The 20,397-nt window shown below is 40.1% G+C and overlaps 1 protein-coding gene across 8 annotated transcripts in view; it reads left to right on the top strand.

Moving 5' to 3' along the window:
* HECTD4 (HECT domain E3 ubiquitin protein ligase 4) overlaps positions 1-20,397 on the top strand; it is a 157,822-nt gene that overhangs the window by 51,450 nt on the left and 85,975 nt on the right. For all 8 annotated transcript variants that reach the window (XM_039868173.1, XM_039868171.1, XM_039868174.1 and 5 more), the window contains exons 8-11: positions 10,049-10,241; positions 13,201-13,359; positions 16,209-16,322; positions 16,973-17,113. In XM_039868173.1, the coding sequence (XP_039724107.1) occupies positions 10,049-10,241; positions 13,201-13,359; positions 16,209-16,322; positions 16,973-17,113 (607 nt within the window). The remainder of the gene's footprint in view (positions 1-10,048; positions 10,242-13,200; positions 13,360-16,208; positions 16,323-16,972; positions 17,114-20,397) is intronic.

Here is a 20,397-nt window from a genome sequence, read left to right as displayed (position 1 = left end):
TGAAAAGCGAGAGTCCCTTGTCCCCCCAGCCTGCCCCTCACAGGCAGTCACTTTAATGCTTTCAGCTTTTTCGTTCTTCTGGTGGTTACCTTCATATCTCCATGTAAAAGGCGTACACTGCTGTTTCTTGATTTATGAACTCCATATATAGTGTGTGTGTGTGTTTTTCCTGTGATAGATGAGGATTTGGTTCAATTCTTATTCTTCCTGATGTATTTACTTCGTTCACTTAAATTCCTCCCTTGGTTATCTGTAACTTATAGTTAAACCTTTATTTCTTGTTCTTTAGCTCTAGGCAGTATCTCTTGTCCCCCTACTTTAGAAATGGTAGTATCCCTTCCCGTCTTTCTGTATGGGGAAAACTAGTATGTTCAGGGGAATCCTGAGAGGAAGATGCGTTTCACCCCCACCCAGACTTAGACTGTCTTGGAAATTACAGGCATCAGGGATGGTGCCGAGCCAGTGTGAGACAGGAATACAGCCTGATAGTTTATAAAAGGAACGGTCCTCCCCCTTCCTGGTGCATATGACATTTGTGCTCAGATGCTGTCTGCCCAGGCAAAAGACTAGACGCTGAATTTCTGAAGAAACAATGACCCTGGAAAAAAGACCTGGATATACTGACATCAGGGTTCATTTAAGGAAAAGACTTGCTGCCCAGTGAATCACCCACAGTTGAAGTGTTCCAGTAAGTAAGCCTCAGCCATGTGCACAACGTTCCTGATTTAGTCCTGAGCTGTTAAAAAGAGATACCAAAAAAAAAAAAAAACCACCCAAAATTTGGAGAGGTATGTGTGTGGAGGGGAGGGGAATAGATAAAAAAGGCTGGCAAAATACTGATGACTATTGAAGCTGGGCGACAGGTACATGGGGAACTCATTATACTATTCCTTCTTTTGTGTGTAATTAAAAATTACACTAATAAAAAGTTTAAAAAAATTTTTGTTAACGCAGCCAACCAAGGATCTCTAGATAAATGAGGAAAGCCTCCAATTTGAAAATTAAAAATAAGAAAAAAAATCAGAAAAATATCTAATAAGAGGAAAACTTTATTAACACCAACTACTCTGAGATATGAGACAATATTTTATTCATAATACAGAACAAGATGTCAAGAAAAAAGAACTATCAGAGAATAGAAATTAAAACTGGAAATTAAAACTATGATCACCAAAAGTTAAAAATTAATAAAAGATTTAAAGAGGAGCAATTTCCCAGAAAGTAGGACAAAGAGATAAAGAACAATAAATGTAAGAGAAATGTAGAGGAGCAATCCATCTAAATTCTTAATAGGGGTTCCAAAAAAGAACAGAGAAAAAGAGGACATAAAAGATATAATCTAAGAAAAATGTCAGACTATAGAACACTGATGTCCACATTTTAAAAGTGAATGAAAAATGTCCACACTGTGGCACATCATTCTGAAATTTCAGATGATCAGGAATAGAGAAGATTCTAAATGTTCCAGAAATAAAATCAAATCTTGTACAAATGATGAGGAGTTAGAAAAGCACCAAGCTATTCGGTAGCATTATTGGATGCAAAAAATGGGGCAGTGCTTTCAAAATTCGCAGGGAAATTGATTTCCAACCTGGAAGTCAGTAGCCAACCAAAGTATCAATCAAGTATAAAGACAACATAAAGGTATTTTTAGACATATAGTTATACAATCAAAAGCCCATACCTGCCCTGCAGGAAATAGAACAACTAAAATAGCCTCTTCTGGTGGCATGAAATAAAAAGTTGGGGAGGAAGGATTAAAAGAACAACCTTTGAATCATTTTTGGAGTGAATCAAACAAGCTAACTTAAAAAAAAAACGAAAACAAAACACTACTCTTTTTGGAGACAGTTTAGAATTTGAATATAAAATGAGGCGAAACCTAGGGGTTTTTCTTAATTTATTTTTAACGTATAATAATGGCATTATGGTTATATAAGAAGATGTCCATGTTTTGAGAGATATGTGGTGAAGTATTCAGATGTCTGGAATATGCTTTAAAATATTTGAGCAAAAAAAGGCAGATAGGTTAAACAGGCATGGCAATATCTGGATAATAGTTGAATCTGGATGATGGGTATATGGAGGTTCATTGTACTATTTTCTATTTTTAGGAATGTTTGAAATTTTTCCTCATTAAAAAAATTTATCATTGGCCACTAGTTTAGCAGCTTCTAAAATGCTGACTTGGGAAGCTAAACGTAGATATCTGGCTTACTTTCACAGAGTGGAACACTGTAGCCATTAAAAAGTATGAGGCAGATCCGCATAGACTGAAGTAGATTAATTTTCAACTTATGTTATTTCAAACATAAAAGCTAGGTTCCGAATGCTGTGTATTCGCCACCTGCTGTGTTAATGGAAGTTGGGGTAGGGAGGCAGATTCTTTCTGCAATTGTCCTTTATTAACAGCTTTACTCTCAATGGATGGATCATTCACCACAGCATACAAATACGTTGGAGGATATCCTGTCCGTAAAAAACAAAACAGCTCCCTTGGCCCATACCCGCCTCCACTCCCCTGTCTGGGATAGCAGTACTCTTCAGAGACGTTATCTGCACTGTCTTTATGTTCTTCCACTCTCTCGAACCCGCTCCAGTCAGTCTTGTGTCCTCATTATGCCACTAGAACAGCTCTTTCCAAGTTCACCAGGGACTTCCACATCACTAAATTCAGGCTCAACTCAGTCTTTCTATTTGACCTTTGGGGAGCGTTTAGAGTAGTTTATCTCTGCCACATTCTTGAAACTGTTTATCTTGACTTGTGGGACACCCCTCAAGACTTCTGTCACTGACTGTTCCTGCCTGGTCTCATCTTCCCCACTTTTCAACAAGCCCATGCACCAAGACTTCTCGTCAAGACCTCCTGTCCGCTCTCACTCCCTCGTGGATCTCGTCCTGTCTTAATAGCTTTAAACTCCTCTATATACCGATGATGCTCACATTTGCTACTCAGCCAAAACATGTCCCCAGAACTCCAAGTGTGTATTGATGTAGGTGTGTATTTGTATATACACAGAATATGAGATGTTTCCATTTGGAAGTCTGATAACTCTGCCCCCAACCAAATTCCTGATTTTACTCAAACCTGCCCCTCTCGAGGGCTTTCTCATTTCAATTCATGGCGTCTGTGACCTTCCAGTGCCAGCCAGAGACCTTTGGTGTCACTCTCGATTCCTTTTTTTTTTTTTTCCTTCCTAAATTCCATATCCAGTCAGCAAACGCTGCCTGCTCCCCCTTCACAGTGTATCCCAAAGCTTTTACCTCTTGAAGCTTCTTACGTGATCTGGGCCCTCTCTCCGCCCGCCGCTCTCTGCACCTGCCACTCCCCCGCCTCACGCTACTATAGACACGCCTGCCTCCTGCTGACACTCAGACAGCAAGCGTGCTCCCACCTGGGGGCCCATGTGCTGAGACATGGTCCTACAGATAACCACATGGCTCGTTCTCTCATGCTTTTAGGTCTCTGCTCAGATATCACCTTATCAGAAAGACCTTTCTGACCATTCTATATAAAATGTTCTATATAAAATAAAATCCTGTCTTTGTCCCTTTTGCCCTGCTTTATTTTTCTTCATAGCTCTTATCACTACCCCTTTATTTGCTTATTTATTCACTGTCTCCCTTGCCTAGAATGTCAGCTCCATGGCGCAGGGATTTCTCTGTTGACTGCTGTGTCCCCAGGTCAATGCCCAGCACACAGTAGGTGCTTACTGATATTAGTTGAATGAATGGATAAATGGAAGCATCACAAAGAAGTGGCAGCATTGGTTACCTCTGGGGAGGGGAAGTGGTACAGCAAGGCTCGCTTCCCATCATTCATCTTTTTTTGTGTGTTAAAAGTTTTTAAATGGGCTTTAAAGAATCAATTCAAAAAAATAAGCTTTTATGAAAAGGAGAACTTAGCAGCATTACATTCTACTGAGAAGTCAAGACTGAGAGTGACAGAGGTCTTCTGAGTGGCAACTGTGGGGGCCGTCATGGCAGCGTTAGCGAGAGCGGCGGTGGGGGAGCGGGAGGGCCGGGTGCCAGACGGTGCTGGTCGAGGGGTAAGATGGAGAGGAATGGATAATTCCCTCCAGAGGCTTGTCATGAAAGAAAGAAGTTGGAGGGAGGCGGTGGAGTAGACTGTGGGGACACTGAAGTATTTTTAACTTTAATTTTAAAATTTTAATTATTGAATAGATAATATTACCTGCTTCGAAATTCACAAGTTATAGGGCTTAGCCATAACCCTCTGGCGAGCTGCCTTGGCAAAACCTGACAAAAAAGTTTATAAAGTGAGGGCTTTAGATTAGGTGATTCAAAAATTTCTAGCCCTGAAATTCTCCCCCGCCCCAGCTTTACTGAGGTAAAACTGACACATAAAATTGTATGTTTTTAAGGTATACAACGTGATGATTTGATATATGTATATATTGTAAAATGATGACCACGATCAAGTTAACACATCTGTCACCTCACATAGTTGCCATATTTTTTTGTGTGTGGTGAGAACATTTAAGATCTAGCCTCTTAGCAGACTTCAAATCTACAACACAGTAGTAGAGTCCCCGGAACTGTCATCTTCTAACTGAACGTTTGTGCCCTTTCCCCAACATCTCCGCATCGCTCCCACTCGCAGCCTGGCAACCACCATACTACTCTGTTTCCATGAGTTCAACTTTTTTATCTCCCACGTATTAGTGAGATCATACAGTATTTGTCTTTGTCTGGCTTACTTCACTTAGCGTAATGCCCTCAAGGTTCATTTATGTGGTCGCAAATGGTAGGATTTCCTTCTTTTTTTATGGCTGAATACAAAAATTCTTTACTTGGCTGATTGATGATAAATTTTGGTTTCTAAATAGTATAAGTATTTGCCACATAGATGTGGCTAATGATAATTATTGGAAACAATTATGATTTTACCTAGATACTTGGAAGTACTAAATTTCTCTCCAAATTTAGTGACAGTTATATTGTTAATTTTAAAATATATATATGTATTAAAAATAGATGATGTGTTCACATAGTTTCAAAACTCAAATGGTACAGCTCTCTTACCGACCCTACCCTGCCTCCCAGCCAGTGTCCCTCCCCAGAGATGAGTCATGTTAACGTTTTCTTCCGTATTCTTCCAGAGACAGCATGAGCACATACAGACAAATATGCATGTATGTTTTTGTTTTTTCCTTTTCTGTTTTGCCGCCATGGGCATTGATTATACATATTCTTCTGCACCTTGCTCAGGTGAAGTGATGACAGGGTGAATGACGGGAGATAGAGAGGTGTCCAGGGCCATTTCTTGGAGGGCCTTGCAAGGTGTTTTGATTTTATTTTTAGTGACATGGGAAGCTCTTGGAGAGCAGTATCTGGTGTTAGAAGTTCATTGTAGCTTTTGGGTCAAGAATAAATGAAAGCAAGATTTAAGACTCTTAAAGAGACTAAACAAGTATAGAAGAGAACGTGTACCAGGTTTATAATCAGAAAAAAATATTGAAAACATTTTTGGAAACTTGAACACTACTAGCTTTCTTCCATTGTATTTTTCATGAGAAAAACAGGTATTCGATCTATAAAATAGGTCCCTTGGTACCTAGAATTGAGAGAAAACTAAAGGATTCCCTAAAATGATGAGGTATCAGAGAGTAGGATCCCACTAGCTATGCTTGTCTCTCAAAATGATTTCTTACTAACTCAGTGGAATTAGATAACTAATCGTTATCTAAGGTAGACTGCAAAAACGTGGTTGGAATAGGACGGAAAGGAATGGAATGTGGAGGACACCCCACTGAACTAAGCGATAGACTACTATTAATATAAAATAGGCTCTAACACTTAGATCACAGAATTTTTCTGGTATTTGGGGCTTTTCAGTTATCTATTGCTGCTCAACAAACCACCTCCAAACTAAGTGACTTCAAGCGACAGCGATTTATAGGTTGACTGGGCTCAGCTGGGTGATGGCCCTTCTCCACATGGTAAGGCCAGAATCCCTCCGCAGCTTCAGTCCTCTTAGAATTTGGCTGGGGCCATTACGTTCAGGACGGCCTCTCATCTTCCAGGGTCTATGTGCACTTGACCTCAGTAATCTGGGCTGAACCTCCTGACACCATGGAGGCTGACTTTCAGATGGGAGCATTTCAAGAGAAGTGCTTATCAAGCCTCTGCTTGCATCATGCTTTCAGTGGCCAAGCCCACGGTTAGGGTGGGAGGGGACTAAACAAGGGCATGAATACCAGGAAATATCATTCCCTGGGGCCACCAGTGTGACAGTCTACCACTTGGAGGCACAGGTGTTTTGAGGCTCTAAGACGGTTGAGAATGCTAGCCTTTAAGACTGCAGGACAGCTGAGGCAGGGACTTCCTGCCCGATCTGGTTACTGCTACTCGGGATGCGTCTCTGCCCTAGAATCTGCTGTAACTCTTTACCTTTTCGAAGCACAGTTTTTACATCTTGTTTCATTCTAAGTTCTTCCCACCTCCCTGTGCTCCCTTTAAACTGCTGTGCTTTGGATAGATTCAGTGACAATTTTCCTGATATTTTGTCTTCTTTATGTTCCTTCCTAAGCATATGGTCAGTATAGTACTGAACACAGTAGGTTCCTTTTCCCCCTTCTCTCTAAGGGGTTATTTTTTCCTCTAAATTATGATCCAGGTGACTAAGATGCCCTTCATTCATCCACTGTTCATCCAGTACCCACTGCATTGCCTCATCCGGGTGACACAGCAACAGCCTTCATTTCCGAAGAGCTTACATTAGAGTGTGGGGAGTAAGACAGTAAGAGAGTGAACAAGAACAAAATTTCAGCTAGTGATAAATGCTGGGGAGAAGATAAAACACGATCATGTGACAGTGAGCGGGGTGCAGGTGGGGCTGCTTTAGTTCGGCTGGCAGATTGGACCTTTCTGAGGAAGGACATTTGAGCTGAGACCTGAGTGTTGAGCAGCCATCCATCCTGACAGATAGAATGACCAACCATCTCAGTTTGCCTGGGATTGAGAGATTTCTCAGGACATAGGACTTTCAGTGCTAAAATCCAGGACAGTGTGGGCCAAGCAGAATGGTTGTCCAGTCCAGGAAGAGGGGACAGCAAGTACAAGGCCCAAAGTCAGGAGGAAGCTAGGCATTTGGAGCAGTGACGGGAGGCCAGTGAGGCTGCAAGTGTGTGAGAGGGTGGGCCGAGGCAGGCGAGGCCGGCCGATCAGTGGATGTTGGACCACGTGGGTCCCACTAGGCCTAACCAGTAGTTCGGATTTTATTATAATAAAATAATAAAATTTTATTATATAAAATGTGTTGGGACGCCACCGCAGAGTTTCAAACAGGGAAGGACATGGCTTTATTTACATTTGTAATTGATCACTGACAAGTGTGTGAAGAGTAAAATACAGGTGTGCCAGGGTGGACACGGGGGCACCAGCTGAGAGCCTGGTTCAGTCACCAGGCTTGAGATGACGGTGGCTTGGGCCAGGGGAGTGAGCCGCTTGTCACTACCAACCCCACGCTGCTGCTTCTCTCGGTCTCTTCCTCGCCTCAGTCAGTGGCTTTTTAATCCACAAGAACTGCTTTGCTAAGTACAAAGAGTCGCAGGTTTACTGCTTGGGCACCAACCCTCAGTCTTCCTCGCTCCTCACAGATGCTTCATCCGGTTTTCAGTACTTTCAAGGTACTTGAACACGATAATACAGTTTGTTTTTTTTTTTAAAGTTATCCATGGTTTTTCTCATAGGGCCAGACTGAGTTATACTTTTGAATGCCGAGCTTAAAGTGATTGATTTTTATCTTGGATGCTTTGAAAGGTTATATTTAGAGTCGTGAGACATAAATAGAACTATGATTGGTGCAGGTTAATCTAGCGGGAGGGTAGGGGTAAAACGCCATGGTAATATGTGGATGTGTTCGATTTTAGGCAACAGTAGGCTATTCAGGTCCAAATGCCGGGCAGTGGGAGGCAGTTAGAGAAGTGGGACTGGCTCTCGGTGGCAAGGATGGGTCTGTATGTAGAGCGTGGGATCGCCCCTGGGGGAGGGCACTGATTTGTTTGTTCAGCAAGGCATCGAGTGTTTATTGTGTGCCTCCTCAGTGCTGGGAATGTTATGATGAACAAGGCAGCCAGGATCCCGGCTCTTGGGGAGCTGGCATTCAGTTGGGGCGGGGGAGATAGAAGGGCAAACAATAAATGAATAAGATAATTGCATAGAGTGGTGAGTGCTGTGAAGTAACAACACAGGGCGGCGTGCTCTGGCTTGAGGGGGTAGTAGAGGAAATTCTTTAGACTGGGAATCAGGAATGGCCTCTTTGGGGAGGTGACATTCTACCCGAGACCTGAATGATGGGAAGAGCCAGCGATGGGAAGATAGAGGTCTTGGACACCAGAGGCTAGGTCTAGTCCTAGGCAAGCTCTTGTTTAAGTAAGTGGAGATGTGGAACCAGCAAATAAGACAGCAAAGAAGGCCGAGACTGTTGGCTTTGCCCACTAGCAGAGTGCCTTGTGTGTAGCTTCAGGTTAAAAAGGAGCAAAGCAGGATGTGGGCTACCACCGAGGCCGGGGAAGGCTAGCAACCACGGCACAGCCTACATGGAAGTTAAGGAAAAGGCGATGGTTTTTGTGTTGGATTGCTCGTGGACCATCAGGAATGTCCACTGGATAGGGGTTGCTGAGTTAAGTAATGGCAAAGGGGTTAAGAAGCAGGAGTGAAGAACTAGGAGCAACAGTTTTGGACTCTTAAGAAATTCTTTCCCTTATCATTTGCGAATGCGTCATATAAGTCTCTGTACAGCTCCCTCCTGGCCATGCTCCTGAATTTGCTTGCTTTCTCTTCCCTCTTACATTACGAGCCTTTCACTTTAGACTCCTTCTTTGCTTCTTATTTGCTGCTTATAAGCCTTGCCACTTTGCACTCCTATTCCCTCTTATCTCTGTACCCCATGGCCGCAGTCCAGTCCTGGTCACCTTCACTGGTGGCACTAGTTTCTGAGAGTCCAGCCAGATCCAGGAGCCCAGGTCTGGAAGGAGGCATTAGAATGCAGAGGCTGCATGAGATGTAATTGAGACATTTGACAGCGAATGGAAGTGGAGAAAAGGGATGGTATTTCCACAGGACATCAAGATTTGTTTAAGATTCCAGAGACCTGTGAATATTTGAAACCAAAGAGAAGGAAGTCAGTCGAGAGGGAGGGAGACACTGACAATGGAAGGGCAGAGGGAGATTCATTAAGGGAGCAGTCAAAGCGGAGGCAGGCGCAGGAGGCGTTAACCTCCAATAACAGGCGAAGTGCTTCTTCCTCTGAATTAAGAGGAAAGGAAGAATGAGGCTGGAAACAAAGATTCTTGAGTTGAAAGAGAGAAGAGTGCAAGCAGCTTAGAGTAAGTGGTCTGGATCTTTTTAGCACTAAAGAAAGCCAGGTGGTCTGCTTCAAGTCAAGCTCAAAATGGGTAAAGGAATTTTGGAATCACCACTCCAGGGATTTTGCTGGGGAATAATCAAGTGATTTATGAGGAACTGCCAAGGATCCAGTTGACGTTGGCATGTATTTTTAGCAGACAGAGTCTGCCTTTCTCTAGGATTGCTCTGCCAGTACCCAAGCAGCTGAGACTAATGTTAACTGCTGTTAATACAGAGTTTGGATTTTAGCCACTAATTATATTTCAAGAAGACATTATCTTCATAGTTGTACTTAATATTAACAGTAAATCAAAAACTGATTTGTTTTCCTCTCATCACACTTGTTACCTGTCAGAAGCTTGTAATTAGTGAGAGCTGCCTGTGGAATTCAATATAAGGAATTTTAATCAACAAGCTTTCATAGAATTTATTAAACTTGGCTCATTAATTTTAGAACCTGAGCTGTTATGAAAAATGAAAGCTCTCAGACTTAGCCTTTCTTTTGTCCTCAGTAGCTTCTGTAGAGCACGTAAATTTCGAGGTTCTCTCTACTCAACTGCAGTTTTTGGAAGTGATTTTCAGCAACCAGATCACGCTAATGCAATTCTCAAGCAGAAATTTGCTAACTAAACGGAAACAGATATCATTTAAGGACCTCTTTTTCTTTCAATATTAGGTCGAAAATGGTGTATACATAGCCAGTCCACTTCAGGAACGCACAATTCTGATGAGAAAAGAGGGCGAGTCGGCGAAAAGCATTAACGAGATGCTTCTGAGCAGACTTTCCCGCTACAGAGCTTCCCCGTCTGCAACACTGGCCGCCCTGACTGGCTCCACCATCTCCAACACACTGAAGGAGGACCAAGCAGGTACGCTGCCCCGCGCTTACCACCTGTTAACCTTCTGTAGCTCCATTCAGCTACGCATGTATTGTATAAGACTTTATTTTTTAGAGCAGTTTTAGGTTCACAGCCAAATCAAGAGGAAGGTACAGAGATGTCCCATGTACCCCCTGCCCACACATGCGGAGGCTCCCTCTTTGTCAGCATCCCGCACCAGATGGTGCACTTGCTACAGCTGATGAACCTACACGGACACATCATCATCACTCAAAGTCCACAGTTTACCTTGGGTTTCATGTTGGTGTTGTACATTCTATGGGTTTGGATAAATGTATGAATACATGTATTTATCATTGTGGTTCATACAGAATTGTTTCACTGCCCTAAAAATCCTTCATGCTCTACCTGTTCACCCTCTCCACCCCCAACCCTCGGCCACCACTGATTTTTTTTGTCTTCATAGTTTTGTCTTTTCCAGAATGTCATATAGTTGGAGTCATATACCATGTAGCCTTTTCAGATTGGCTTCTTTCACTTAGCAATAGGTATTTAAATTCCTCCATGTCTTTTTATGGCTTAATGTGTTCAGCTTATAATTAGTGAGAGCTGCCTATGGAATTCAGGCAGTACTTTTTTTGAACGCTTACAGTGTGCCATAAAAGCACTTTGCTTTACGTAATTCACCTTTTTCTCTTTCCAGTCATTGTCCATTTTCAAATTCCAAGCTAATACATGGTTTTGGCTACGGACGTGAATTAGCATGAATCTATAATTATTCAAAACAGCATTATCTTTCACTTAAATAGCTTCTCATTATTGTTTGTATAAATTAATCGGTTTCATGTTTAGCATATGCTTCATAAATATAAAAAGCTCGTATTTATCATCACCTTCACTAAATACAATCTTGACCAAGCAAATAAGAGGCAAAACTTCCACAGCAGAGATTGCTTTTTCTAGAATTTATCATTTAGTGTTTGTACTTTAATAGTTTAAAACAGATAGGACATTTAAAAAGTTTGAAAGTGAAAACAACATAAAAAGGTAGATGCAGAGAAATCTTACTCGCACCTCAGTGTGTTCTATATTTTGCCCCCACCCTGCCACCTGTATTTATTAGTTTTTATCCTTACAGAGTTTATGTTCATCAACATGTCCCCTCTCCCCTCTTTTAAATAACATCTTTATGTATCCATCATAGTTTTCATCAGATTTTCAAGGTCATCTATGGCCCAAAAAAGGTTAAGAACCATTTTTCTTGAAGAGTTTACAGATTATATACCGACTGTGTGAATTTATAACAGATCATCAACTGTTGTAAAAGTATAGCTAGAAAAAGATGCCATACGTAGAAAAATGCATGTAAATTAATGTTTAATGAATTTAATGCAGTTTTATGACTTAATTCTTTTATGTATTAAACTGTTAGGAAGAGAAAATATTTGTGATTAATTGATTGAGACTATCAGTTTATATTAGAATTTAGAGATAATATTTTATTTCCAATAAAATTGTATCAGATTGAAGTGGAGGAATTATTAATAGTTGTTATAACTTGGGTATGTGTATAATTTGCATTATAGGAACTACTTTGTAGAAGACAGTTCTTTTACTTAAATAAACATTTTCCTGACAAGTTGAAGTCTTCACCTGGGTTTGTCCCTTGATAGAAAATTGAATCCTACCCTGAACAATATAAATACTAATGGAATGTTTGTTGGATAAGAAAATATGAGCTAAATAAAAAAGAAAACTCAGAAGGCAAGGCTATAATCAGAATTCTGTGAGAATGGCAATCCATATTCTAAACGTGTGATTTCATTGTACTCTTGTATAGAGAATATATGCATTCATTTGACATGATGGTGCTATGTAAAAAATTCACCAGTTACAGGCTAAGTTACAGGCTGACAATTCAACATTGTCAAAGAGTCTAGAATTTTTTATTCCAGTATAAACTAATAAATATTACCATGTTAATAAGAGTAAGTCTTTTAAAACCACCTTGGTGAAAATGTTATGCTCACAAAGTTGCTAATTTTCCAAACATTGCTCTCTTTGAGTTTCTTACCTATGAAAACTCATGCTCCTGAATTTATGTCCTGAATGAAGGATATACTTGTCAGGGGCTTGGAGTTTTAAAAAAATGGAGCTTTTTTTTGCATTCAAGACAAATATCAGACAAATTAGATGCATTTTTCTAATCTAAACCATCTAAAGACGATTTTATATCTATCTAGGCAGTTATATTTTATACCCTGACAGCTTCCTAGGTAAAGCATTCTAATTGACTCTCTGTTGCCATCATCAATTCTTACTAGACTAATAAAGAAAATCCTTAAATTCTCTCTGAGTTTTTAGATCTGCCAGTGATTAAGGGAGATTAAAATACATTTTATACTTCTTGATTAGAAACATTAATCATTTTCTTAATGATAGTTTGTCGCCGACCCTACAAACAAACAAACAAACAAATAAAAATGGGTTATCATAAATCATGCAGGTATAAAGTTATTCTGTGAAAGCTTTTATTAACTAGTTCTAGGTTGAAATTTCTGGCTGCTTTTATGTTCAAAGTTGTTTGTAATGATTTTAATACCACAAACCTGTTAAGAACTTGTTCTATATAAAAATGAAAAGATCCCTATTGGATTAGTTTCCTGGGGGAAATGCAAACGGTAGGATTCTTTTATTTTGAGATTTTAGTCCATATGAGGGTTCATTCTTTTGAAAGAACTTTTAGAGACAGGAGGCATATTGACTATTGGGAACAGCTTTGAAGAATGTTCAGTTCACGTAACAGGAGGCTTGAGGCCAGAGTATGGAACCAGAAGATCATTATTTTCTTAATTTATTGCTTCTTGCTGTTTTCCAAATCTGGATATAACCTTGTTTGAATTTGAGGCTCCCTCATTCTGATCTGTTTTTGTAATCAAATTAATCTGTGTCAAATATTTCTACTCACCATTTTCATTTCTTTTATCAGCAAATACTAGCTGTGGGCTACCTCTAAAAATGCTTCGGAAGACGCCCATATACACCTGTGGCACGTACTTGGTGATGCTGGTCCCACCTCCAGGGGGATCAGGCAGTTCAGCCACCCGCTCTCTTTTTGGTGGAACAAGTGGTTTGTCATCTTTAAAAAGTAAGCGAATTTTATTTGTGGCACTTTTCCCAGTTTGTCTCCCACTTTGAAATTTAAGGCTTTTTCTATGAATGATTTCTTAAAATTAAATTTATTGGAGTGACATTGGTTAATAAAATTATATAGGTTTCAAGTGTACAGTTCAATAATATGTCGTATGTATGTATATTGCATTGTGTGTTCATCATCCAGAGTGGACAAATAGTTAAATGAGAGAAAATACAGAATCAAAAATGTTTCTTTTACATTGCCATTTTCTAGCTTTCTTACCTGAGGGACATCATTTAACCCCTCTGAGTCTCAGTTTTCTCACTTGTAAAAAATAAAAGGATAATAGTATCTCACACTATTTTTTGGTGATCATATGAAATAAAGTATGTTAGAGTATTTCTTAAAAAAGATGAAATGTTTTATGTATATTAGCTTTTTTTGTGTGTGTGTGTTTTTCTTTGAAATTTAGGCACATAGAATGTTTTAAAATCAGTTTACTTGTTTTCATTTTCCAATATTTCATATTCTGTCCTCTTAAAATTTGCCCATAGGAATTCCATTAAAGGATTATATTTCACATTTAGATTTTTAAAAAGCATTTCTTACTCGAACTTAAAGTCTAAATTTGAACTCAACAGTTAAAAAAAATTATCTAATATCAACTTAACCTTTAGGCCATTTTGGGTAGTTGCATGCGTTAGGGACTTAGCTATTCATAACAACTTAAACTATAGAGTCAAGTTGGTCGGACCTTTTTCAACAGTTTATTTTTTTCTAACAGTTCATGTGACCAAGATGTCCCCTTGAGCTCTTGGGTTAATGATGTAAATTAGCTATTATTCTTGTTTTAAAACAAAAAATAGCTTTATTGAGATATAATTTCCATACCAGGAAATTCACTCTTTTAAAGTATACAGTTCAGGGGTTTTTAGTATATTCACAGAATTGCGCGACTACCACCACTATCTAATTCTAGAATATTTCCGTAACTCTGGATAGAGAAGCTCCATACCCATCAGCAGGCACTTCTCTTTTTCCCTGTCATTCTAGTCTCTGACATCCACTAATCTACCTGGATTTACCTATTCTGTATTTTTCATATATATGGAATTATACAATATATGTGCTTTTGTGACTGGCTTTTTTTTTTTTTTAACTTCTGGGTCATGTGGTAAGTGTATGTTGGCGCGTTGGAGGGACTGCCAAATTTTTCCACAGTTGGCTGCACCATTTTCCATTCTCATCAGGAAAATATAATATTGAATCCTCACCGGCATCTGTTGTTTTCTGTTTGTTTGTTTGTTTATTATTATTATTATTATTATAGCCATCCTAGTGGGTATGAAGTGGTATCCCCTTGTGGTTTTGATTTATGTTTCTCTAATAACTAATGATGTTGAACATATTTTCTTCTGCTTTTTGGCCATTTGTATATCTTCTTTGGAGAAATACCTATTCAAATTCTTTGTCCATTTTTAAATTGGGTTATTTGTCTTTTTATTGACCATTAGTCTTATTAAGCTCTTTTTTAGTCTCCTTGGCATGGCTTTTTCACTCAATTCAAATTGGCCCCATTTGATTAAAGCAGGCCTTCACAGTGCTATTTTTTTTTCTTCATGAGGATATAGCTTACACAGTGATTCTATTTTAGGCCAACAAATCAATAAATGCTTAAATTCCTTCTGTGTCCTGCTCCACGTTGGCCATGTGGGGGCTGCTCAGCAGGCGCATGAAGTGATGCTTGCCTTTGAGCGGCTCATCGTCTGGTTGGGAGAAATGATGCAGGTGTGAGAAATAACTAGTAAATGATGTATGATCCTGTATCACTGAACTCTGGGGAAAAGATGTAAGTGCTGCAGAATCCAAGAAATAAAGGGTCATTGTGGAGTAGGGCAGAAGGGGGAGCCTTCATGGAGTTGAAGTCATGAAGAACGGGTATTATTCATGTTAAGTGGCCGAGTCGGGGGGAAAAGCACATGCATGGTAAACACAATGACAGAGAACTTCGGGGAAGATCGTTTCGTTGGCATGCAGGACGGAACTGTAGAAAATAGAAACAAAGAGTATAGTTTAGATTATAGCTCAAGTCAGGTGTGATGAGGATCTAGATTACTGGGGTGATGGGAATAGGAAAAACAAAGAAGCTCGAGTGACACAGTGCTTGAATTTTATGTTTGCAAGTGGGGAAGGAAGGAATAGCAGCTTAGCATACATGTGCTGGTGTAGATCCTGGACATATTTTAACTCAGTCTCCACAATAACTGTGTAAGGTAGGCACTTTTATTATCTCCACTTTACACATGAGGAAATGGAGAGGTTCAGTAAATTTCCCAGCATCATACAGAAGTGGTAGGGCTGGAATTCAAACCCCGACACTTAGAGCCCAGGCTTGTCATCACTGCACTAGCTGTGCTAAGGAAAAAGGCCGCGGCGTCTCCAGGTTTCAGAGCTGCTGCTTGGAAGGACGGCACCTGAGCTGTGTTCGAGTGTCCCCTAACTTTCGTTCAACGCCAACTGTGTGTAAAGTGCTTCGTACACGCTTCGTTACCTTGTGATGTTAATGACCGTAACCCCTCTCACAATAACCCTTTCGATACTCTGTGTTGAAAAAAATCTTTATGCAAACGTTGCCATTTAAAAAAAAACACTTTCAAAAATATGGTTGACTATTTAGGAAGATATTTGGTGAGTTTTCTTCGTATGATCTTACGTGTGTATTCTGTCACCTCATTGTCATCACCAATAGACAAAAAGTGTGATTTTTATGAAGTCTTGTTAAGAGCCTAAAGTTTAAACTTTGAAAAGTTACTGACCGTCATTTTAAGGCTTATTAAACAGCTTAATGTTTGTTTCCGAAGTCCTAGCCTCTAGCTTGGTGTATAATATTTCGGATGGACAGTTCACGAGCCGTGCTGACCTCATAGATGCTGCTGGAAGCTCACTGGGGCGTGGCGCTCTTGTACCAGGATTGGGTAAGAAATAAATGCCCACATTGCCTTGGAAAATTCAAAGTTTTAGCAGTTTGTCTCAAAAAATCTTGCCAGTTTCCTGTGGCATTCTAGTTTCCTTAAAAATATTTTTATACTACTTTTTAATTTTGAGGTTTAATATAAGACATTGCCATGTGTGAAATTCCTCTGTTTAAATTGCCATTGAAGATACCATTCTTTAGGTTGTGTGATGATGCCTATAACAAATTTTTATTAAAAGTCATGCCATTAAAAGGTTTATTTCCCATGAGGAATTGCTATACTTCTTGTTAGAAAATGAGCATTATATAATGTATTTTCTCTTTGCCATGGCTCCTAGGAAGCTCATAGCTCAGTTACTAAGTTACTAAGGCTTTTATTGTGTACTATGTTGATTAGTCCTATTGTACCTGGGTTTTCATGTGAGCCACTTAAATCTTTTTTGTATTTAAAAGGTCACATATAAGTCAGTTACTAAGAACTGACACGAATTCCATGACATGGATTCCATTCTCACACAGGAGTTAAGCATAGTAGAAATTGAATCCTGCCTTCTTGCTGCGCCCCAACCTAATGCTTTGCCGAGTAAATATGTGGGAGTAGGGTTGTCAGCAGATGACGTGACAGTTGAATAAAGTACGCTCTTCTCGCAGGTGCCTGTTATGACACAGTGAACAACATGCTGTGGACCTGCTCGAATGACTATATCGATCAGTGGTGCAATCCCGGGAACCAGGCCTTCCATTACGTCTGTCAGAGACTTGGAGTCAGCCACGTCATCACTGAGCCCAAAGGTGAGGCGCCCTCGTAGTCCTGCAGGAAGAGGGTTCCCCTCATACAGCAGCACGAGTAAGTGGGAACGTGGTCAGAGCAACAAAATGTGTCCACAGCCTCCCCTGTTTGAACTTAGACACCTAAAATCTTTGTTATCTGATTGGTTTGTGATTAAGTAAAGAAGTGTGTAGATAAACATAGCTTTTGAGGTGATCCATAGACTTTTTTTTACAGGAAAATTATGTGCCTTCTGCAATTATCGGAACTTTGGTGCAAAAATCGATTCTTTATTTGTACTTGGCATAGGAGTATATGCTGCTACAATGTTTTACATTGATAACTTATTTATGACCAAAGTTATAATTAGATTAGGATTAGCTATAAAGGACCTTTATATTTATTAATATTAAGATTAAGATTCTTAATATTAAGTTAACATTAACTTATAATCTCGCGACATCAAAGGCAACTATAGTGGTATGGGGGACTGAGTCACTCAGCAAGGCCTCTCCCCATTGAGCAATGATAAAACCCACACAATTATCAAAAACAACTAGTTCTAGGCCCTGGAAATTGACCAAAGGCATACACCAAACTTAGAAGTGGATATTTATTAAAAAAAAAAAAAACAACACTGAACTTTGGGTTAGAACAGCAGAAGTCTGTGGTGGTTTTAGCTGGGGGTGCTCCGATCCCCCACCTCAAGCTTGGTCAGTGCAGATACCCCACCGGGGTGGGCAGATAGCGTAAACCAGCAGCTCTGCTGCCAGAGGGATCTGACTTGATTCGGAGCAGAGCCTGGAACAGAACTCGTGCCCAGCAGCAGGTTTAGTAGGTAGCCTTAGTGGCGAACAGACAGTACCGGTGGCTTTGCTAGCCTGAGGCTGTGTCCTGGTTTGGGCAAGTGGCAAACCAGCAGACTAGCCGGAAATTTGCTGGTGAGATCTGCTTAGTGACAAAGCTCCAGAGAACCTTGGTACGCTCCCCACACATCTGCATAGGAGAAGCTGGAAAGGGCCCGAGCCGTTCACGTAGGCCTGGCTGAACCTGAGCCTGCAGAGACGTGAAGAGGGCCTGGCAGAAAGCGCAGACCGGGGCAGAGAAAAAACTGCCTGAACTTTGATCTGCTCCCTCCAAAACACAGATCCATCCAGGGTGGAAGTTTTACTGGCTCTAGTGTTTGAGCCCAATCTCTGACTCAGATCAGGTGACCCCAAGGAAGCCAGGCTTGAAAATAAAAACAAGAATAATAAAAATAAACAAATGAAAGTAAAACTGAAAATAGAAGCAAGAATTTTAGAAAAGAGAGCAGAGAAATCAGCTACACGCTGCAGGCAAAACTCAGATGTAGGACTTAAAGATGACGACTTTAAAGCAGCCTTTCTAAATAGGTTCAAAGAACTAAAGGAAACCACACTTAAAAGATTGAAGGAAAGTATGATGGCTATGATTAAACAAATAGAGAACTTCAACAAATAAGTTATTTTTAAAAAACAACCGATTGTTTTGGTTGTTTTTGGTTGTCTTACTAAATTCTGGATTTAGTAAGTTTAATGTCTAAAAAAAAGTCATTAGACAGTAGATTCGAGATGGTAGCACGTGGATGGGTAGAGTTACCCTACCTGCATAACAGGAACAGATGCTTTTGAAGACTTCTGGTCAGGTATTTTGTAGAATGTCCCTCAGTTTGGGTTCATCTAATGTTTTCTCATTTTAAATGAAGTTTCAGATTTGGGGGAAGAATACTGCAGAGGTGAAGTGCTCTTCTCATATCACAGGGTACATGGTATCAACATAACTTATTACTAGTGATGTCAAAATTGATCACTTGGTTTAAACGTCAGCTTTTTTCACTGCAAAGTTATCACTTTTCCCTTCCCATACTCTGTGTATTAGAAACCAGTCATTAAGCCCACACTCATGGAAAGATGACTTAAGCTCCACCTCCTGGAAGGAAAAGCATCAGAGAATTTGTGGACATATGTTAATCACCACAATAATGAATATTTAGAGAGAGGTGACATTTTGAGGCTATGCAATTATCTATTCAGATTTTTATTTCTTCTAGAGTTAGTTTTGGTAATTCGTGTGTCTTTCTAGAAATAAGTGCATTTCATCTAAGTTTTTTAATTGTTTCCACAAAGTTGCTCGTAATATTTCTTGATAGTTTAATTTTTATAGGTCAGTGGTAATTTCTCTGATTCCCGATTTTGGTATTTGTGTCAATTTACTGAAAATCATTGAAGTGTGCACTTAGAATAGGTGAATTTTATGCTATGTAAGTTATATCTTGATAAAGCTATTAAAAAAAAAACAGCAAAAAGGAGAAAAGTCAACTGTATATTAGTAACTCCCTAATTACTATCTCTAAGCCTCTTGTCTGGACTCCAGACCACGTGTTTGCTTCCACTTGGATATCGAATAGGCATCCTCAACTGAACATGTCAGAAACTCCATCTCCCCCGCCCAACCCCAAATCTATACCTGCTGAGCTCCAGTGTATGGATCACTGTTCTCTCATATGCCCAGACCACAAAAACCAGGGCCATCTGTCACTCCCGTTCTCACACCCCACACTCAAATGGATATCGGCAAATCTTGTCAGCTCTTACCTTCAAAATGTATCCCAAACCCAGCCACTTTCCACTAGCTCTGCTGCTGCAACTCTAGTCTGGGCCGTTATCTTCACCCGAATTAGCGAGTGGCCTCCTCACTGGCCTTCTGACTTCTCCACAGTCACTCCCCTCCAGGCTCCCCTCCACGCTCCCCTCCACATAAGTGCCAGTGGCTTTTACAGTCTTAGGTAGTCAGACCTGTCACTCCTCTACTCAGACCCCGCCACTGGCTTCCCATCTAACTCAGTAAAAATCAGAGACCTCATTTATTTGGGTCGGTCCCAAAGCTAGCTTTCAAAAAGTCTGGTAAACGTGAATACTAACCCAAATTCTGTTGTTATAAGATCAGGAACTCAAGGGGCACAGAAGAGGATGGGACCCAGCCTGGCCTCAGGTTAACAGGCGGTCGAAAAGTTTATTTTTACCTTCCCTTTGATTGCCTTGAGTCCTTTTCTCGTAGTTCCCAGGGCCTACAATTTTTTTGCAGCTGTAGGGTTCCCCTACCTGGGCCTGCCTCTTCAAGATTACCTACTTTCCTGTTCCTTTTAGGCAGTTCATTTCAGCTGTTTTAAAGGAAAAAAAAAAAAAGGCAGCCTTTTTATTTATTTATTTTTGTACTTTGCCTATTTAGATTATTTTCACCTCCATTCCCTAAATACCTGTAACCATCCATGAGACATTTATTATTA

This window comes from Pteropus medius, unplaced genomic scaffold (genome assembly GCF_902729225.1).
Source record: "Pteropus medius unplaced genomic scaffold, Ma_sr-lr_union100, whole genome shotgun sequence".
NCBI lineage: Eukaryota > Metazoa > Chordata > Mammalia > Chiroptera > Pteropodidae > Pteropus > Pteropus medius.
The sequence above is the reverse complement of the archived record's forward strand: the minus strand, read 5'-3'. Positions and strand labels throughout refer to the sequence as shown.